The sequence below is a fragment of the Elephantulus edwardii genome, unplaced genomic scaffold (genome assembly GCF_000299155.1).
Source record: "Elephantulus edwardii isolate Elephantulus edwardi_28Jun2011 unplaced genomic scaffold, EleEdw1.0 scaffold00015, whole genome shotgun sequence".
Taxonomy (NCBI): domain Eukaryota; kingdom Metazoa; phylum Chordata; class Mammalia; order Macroscelidea; family Macroscelididae; genus Elephantulus; species Elephantulus edwardii.
The window spans coordinates 22,521,214-22,527,213 of NW_006399765.1; the positions used below are offsets into that span (position 1 = coordinate 22,521,214).

General features: G+C 43.7%; 1 protein-coding gene across 1 annotated transcript in view; it reads right to left on the reverse strand.

Annotated features, from left to right (window-relative positions):
• Positions 1–5,990, reverse strand: part of B4GALT5 (UDP-Gal:betaGlcNAc beta 1,4- galactosyltransferase, polypeptide 5) — an 88,841-nt gene extending 82,851 nt beyond the window's left edge. Inside the window, exon 1 of the mRNA XM_006881625.1 lies at positions 5,848–5,990. Within this exon, the coding sequence (XP_006881687.1) occupies positions 5,848–5,959 (112 nt within the window). The 5' untranslated portion in view covers positions 5,960–5,990. The remainder of the gene's footprint in view (positions 1–5,847) is intronic.
• Positions 5,991–6,000: the final 10 nt, after the last annotated feature.

Below are 6,000 nucleotides of genomic sequence, written 5' to 3' on the forward strand. Positions count from 1 at the left end.
TCAATGTCCTGGAACAATAAACTGGTACTATTTGAATAGCTGCTTCCACAGATTGCCAGGGATTGAATATTTTCTCTATTAAAGGGCTTTTAACTCCAAATCAAAACCTTGCTTCCAACATGGCCAAAAGTGCAGACAAGAAAGAAAACATCACCAATCTCTGACCAGAAGAGTAGCTGTTCCACTTCATAACCTGAGTCTGCTCTCCAGATTTCAGCTCCTCCCAAAGCTAAGTATTAGGGCAAAGAGAAAAGTTGTCTTGATGCAGATGAGACTTTTTAAGCTTTGGACAGTGAATAGGGATGATAGAAAGAGAATTGATGTCTTTGAGTTGTGGTGCTGGAGAATAGTGTTGAATATACCATGGACTGCTAGGAGAACAAACAGGTTTGTCCTGGAGAGGGTGAAGCCAGAATGTTCCCTGAAGTCAAGGATTCTGAAGCTTCGTCTGACATACTTTGGGCATGTTGCAAGGAGGGACTGGTCCTTGGAGAGGGACATCATATTTGGGAGAGTGGAGCGCAGGAGAGAACACCCTCGATGAGATGGATCGATTCTGTGAGTGGAGTGGTGAGAATGAGTGTGTTTGAGACAGCAAGGTTGGCACAGGATAGAACGGCATTTAGGATCTTGCACACAGGGTCGCTATGAGTTGCAAATGACTCAGTGGCACATAACAACAACAACAACAAAGTGAATTAGCACAAATCTCGCCATATGCGTTTCATTCCAAAAAAATAAGTGTACTGAGGGGCATTCAAAGGAACAACAACAACAGAAAAGGCCTATTTTCACACTTCACTTGACTGAGGGAATTTGGAAATTTCCTGTCGTCATTAGAGAAAGCTGTAGCTATACTTTATCTAATGTCCTAACTTCCATCTTTGTATAAAATGTAAATGAATTATTAACTTTCTCTATATAAAAACATCTCATTGGAAATCTGATGAAGACAGGTACAGCTGTAGTTTCTGAAACAGCTTTGCTTATTCTCTTGGTAAGTTTAAGATCAGAAAAATCAAGTGATTTGTTCAAGGTCATCTGGTTAATTCAAGTAGGATTAGACTTACTGGTTCCTGCCTTCCAAAAAGTCAGCCACAAATAAAAAAATCAAATGTTTTCTAAAACTGAATAGGCCAGCTCTCACCCTTTCTCCTCCATCCTAATAAGTGAGGTCACCTTTCTTGCCAAGAAACAAAAGCACAATCATTCCATACCTTAAACAGATTCTAATGAAAATCAGTAATAAAATCCAAGAGGAGACAGTTGAGAAAAACCAAGAAGTCTAGCAGTCTGGAAGGAGTCCCACAGGAGATGCACATATTTATCTAGGTTTGCTAGGATTCTACCACATCAAGTTCAAGGCACTCTCCCATATCAACTTTAAAATGTCACCAAGATCTGGATAAGTACTGGGACATACTTGGGTTCTTCCTTTGTTTCTACACTTTCATATTAAGAAACTGACTTATTAATAAAACAAATAAAACCTTTAATCTGGGGGGAAAAAAACTAAAATTAAAAGACTAATCTAAATAGGCCTGAAAGTGAAAAATCATTCAGTACTTCCTTTCTTCAATAATCAAAGCATGAGAGAAAAATTTGTCTCAGTGGTAAAACTCTTGATTAATAAAGGATATTGTTGAAACTATTTTCAAAACAAAACCACCTCTGTACAACCTTAACACATGACAGCACCATAAACGTATTAAGATGTTTTAGAATCAGCACTTCATATGTAATCTATAAATAGTTTATTCTGTTATCCTTTAAAAGACTTACTCAGATTATTTGGTTTGTTGTTGCTGTTAAGAATTAAAGGATCCTAAGTGAGTTCAAAGTTTTCTTCAGAATCTTAAAGGAGCAGGGGGGATGTCAATGCTGCAGATGAAAGGAGTGATGAAATAAACACCATGGTGGGCTGGGATTGGCGAGGAGGCATGAATGCATGTTAATGTGCCCAAGCACCTTCCATTTCCTTTCTTATACACACCACCTGCTCCCACCTACTGCCTCATCATTCTAGATTCTATTTCACAATTACTAATATAAAAATAATAAACAACCACAGGATAACTTTTGTCCCACCCTGTAGCTCTAGATCTTTGCTTACTCCCAAATTTTAACCATGAGTCATGGGTACACATTGCTTTTGAACTAGTAACAAAATATCCTAATGTCTGAAGAAAACAGAAAAAAAAAATAACTAGGTTGGGAAGAGGAACATAAACTAGCTAACAAGAATACTTTGTATTTATTACAAATAAACTACAATCTTACTTAGTAGGTTTCCTTATATTCCAAGTCAGGGGTACCAACACTGCTCTTTCACGTGACTGTCAAGTCTAAAGTTTCCGTATGCTCTTTGATTATGGGTTACATATATTAGATCTCAGAGAATACTAAATTAATAGCTGGGCTGAAATTTTAACTGGTTATACCGTACACAAACAATTTAACACACTTTAACATGATTTTTCTCTTATTTTGAACTCTACCTATTTCTGAAAATAGTTACAACATAGTTTTGGAGTCATGACTTCTCTTTAGCCTGTGAGCCCAAAGTGGCCGCAACATAAACCAAACCAAAGCCAACATTTGAAAAAAAATCAACCTGGAAGGAAATGCAAGTCTGACCATTAAGTCTGAAAACACAAGTGTCATTATTTGGAAATAGATGTAAGTAAACGGTACAAAATTATTTACATATAACTATTCTGACCTGCAAAAAAATTTCACGATTCAGCCTAATAAGCTAGAATCAGGCGAGCTCTGGTGACCTAGTGGCAAGAAGCTGCACTGCAGTCCCAGATATGCCAGGTTCGAATCCACCAGATGATGCTCTGTTGAAGGGGAGACAATCTCCCCCTGAACCGGTCAGATCTGATTTGACAGTACACACACACACACACATACTAATAATAAAAAAGTTGGAATTAACTTGATGGCAGTGAGGTATCCACCTAATACATTTAACGTTTGTTTTTATAATGATATAAAATATTTTCTTTCTCTAAAAAGAAAGAAGAAAACTCAAACCTTTTGCTAAATCAATTGATTCTCAAGGGTCCTGTGGAGCAGAGCTGGTGGCTTCAAACCGCGTATCTTTCCCTATCAGCTGAGCACATAACCACCTGTGCTACCAGCCCTCCATTCTAGTCCCTTAGATGACCTCATTAATATTGTCAAAAGATTGGCCATCCCACTGTCCAAAGATGGACCCTGGAAAACTTAAGTTGGCAGGAGAGGAAACTGCCAAATTTCTGACTGAAGCTACGTTTGCCTAAACCCTAAACCCAATGCAGACTTTTTTTACTGTTCCCTTTTTACACTTGTTTGTTGTTGTTTAATGCCGTCGAGTCACTGGCGGAATTTAAATCCTAAACCTATAGTCCCTTTGTTGTTGTTGTGTACCATCAAGTAGGAATCAACCCACAGCTGACCTCCTAGCAGGTTTTCAGAGATATTAAATTCAGAGACTGTCCATCCTTCCATGAGCAGCTGGTAGATTCGAACCACATGCTCTTGGGATTGCAGCACAGTTTCTTACCACTAAACCACCAGAGTTCCCATAGTCCCTTTAAAAGATTTTAAAGAATTTTCTTCTCTTCAATCAAGTTTTTTGCATCTTTCTCAGTTACTAGTAGTATAGGAATGTGGATCCAGGAATAGCCCATCACTTCACACAAGTCCACTGGCCTAAAAACACACAGTGGAGAATTTTAACTGACAATACTCTATCTATTTGGAGAATCTGGCTTCTATCTTTTCTAAACAAAGAGGTGATTACTACCCCAGCAGGATATATTTTTTTCCATTTACAGATTGCTGATTAAGCATCCACACATGAAATACCTGTATTTTTCACAAAAGGAGAGGGAGGGAAAGAAGACATAATTCCATGACTACCTATAGGTCCAAAGCCCTCATTTCCGTCTCATTTGTCCTGGACTCTAATATCCACCAGCGGAGCCTTGGTTGTGCAGCAAACGTTAAAGCACATGGCTACTAACTATAGAGGGTCAGCAGTTCTCCACTGCCTGTTCTGAGAAAGACGCATGGTCCAGTGAGATAAAGATTCACTTTTGAAAATAATCACACAGGGCAGTTTCACTATCCTCCCTAAAGGACCATTTGGAGTTGGAATCAACTTCAAGGCGGTGGGTTTTAACACCCAACATCCTAATGAACTGTTTTCTCAACCAAGTCCACCAACTGTTCACCCATTCTTCTGGGAAACTTCCTATCCTTTTTCTTTCCAATCTAGTCATCAAACCCCCCAGAGTTCCTAAGTCCATTTTATAAGCTGTAAGAGGAGGCTAAAGTTGCTTCTTCTTGTCTTCCTTGATCTGGTTTAGAACACAAAACATCAATATTGGGTCACTGAGTGAAATACATTTTAAAACCCAAAATCAGCAGAGAAACTCCTACTGGATCTGGAAAGTTCTCTCTCTAGCTAGTTCAGCACTGACAGTTCAACAGAGAACAGCATTCTTTACTACAATCATAAAGGATATTTCTTGGTATTCTCCTAGAGCTAAATCGTGGACTTTTTCCTAACATTCAAATAGCCAAGAATATCACACACACACACACACCTGTCCCAGGCCAACAGCAATGTCTGATCATTTTTCACCTTAAAGTGAGGTTTTCCCTGGCACCCCCATGGCGATGCAGAGTCATGCAAACACATTCCTGAAACCTTCCACCTACTTCTTTCTTTCTACAAAGTTACACGTAACAACAGCTGCCATCTTTTTTGAGAGCACAGGGAGTGACAAGCTCTTTAAAAAGGAAATCTATTTCCATCCTTAAAAAAAAAACCAAAACAACCCAACCCAAAACCTTAAGACTGCTATTAGTATTCCCGTTTTACAGATAGAAAAGTTGAGGCTTAGGAACTTGCCCAAGATCACACACAGCAGAGTTGCATGCAAGTCTGACCTCAACGTCCTCTGCCTTTAACCTTCACCTTCACGTGTTCATTTCCCACCAACTGCTCCAAGCCATAAAAGTGTCTCTGTAGGGGCGGTTCCGTTTCCCCGGTGGCTCCTTCCTTTCAAGGCTATGCCTTCGGAATGAGTGCCCCTGCCCATCCTTTCTCCATGCCCTCCCTTCCTACCTGGCCCCATTTCCCTTGTCATATCCCCTACTCCAGGGACACTTTAAACTTCTCGATCTCCAGAGCAGACACCACTGGATACATTGTATCCTCAGGGCTGAGAGAGCAGAAGTCACAAAAAGGGAAGTCAGGAAAGGGGCCACGCAGCATCTCTTCCCCAGGACTTGGAATCAAGAGGAAACTGGGAGAGGGCTGGGGAGGCTGGGGCAGAGGCGGAGGGGACATGGGTGTGTCCTTGGGGGTGGGCGAGGCGCAAGGAGAGAGATGGGGAGGGAGCGAGGGACCCTCAGGACGTGCGGGAGACTGCACGGAGGCTCGTGGGAAGGGACACGGTGGGAGCGTGTGTCGCGGGAAGGACCAGACGGAGGATGGAACGGGGAGGTGGAGCGAGAGCAGGGAGGGCAGGCGGCCCAGCGAGCGGCGGTGGAATGATGGAAGGATGGATGGTGGGGCGGTGGGGACGCCCCGGGACCCGGCAGCAGCGCGAGGGGCCGTGGGGACTCGGGGTGCGGGGAATGCCGGGAGCAGGGGCTGCAAGGGACCCCGGGGGCGGGAAGCCGGGCGTGCACGGAGGCAGCGGCGGGAAAGGCAGGCCCCCCGGTCCGACAGGAGGCGCCTGGGGCCCGCGAGGCGCCGGGGGCGCGGGGCGGAGGTCGCGCGCTCGGCGAGGTGTGTGGCGTCCCCTCGCGGCTGGGCGGGGGCTGCGCCCCGGATCCGCTTCCTACCTAAGCCGGGCGCCACATAGACGAAGTAGAGCAGCGAAGAGGAGAGCGAGAAGAAGAAGAGCGCGGCCAGCAGCGAGCGGCGCGGCAGCCGCAACCCCCGGCGGACGTTCATGCTGCAGCCGGGCAGCCGCCTGAGGGTCGGGCCGGGCCTGC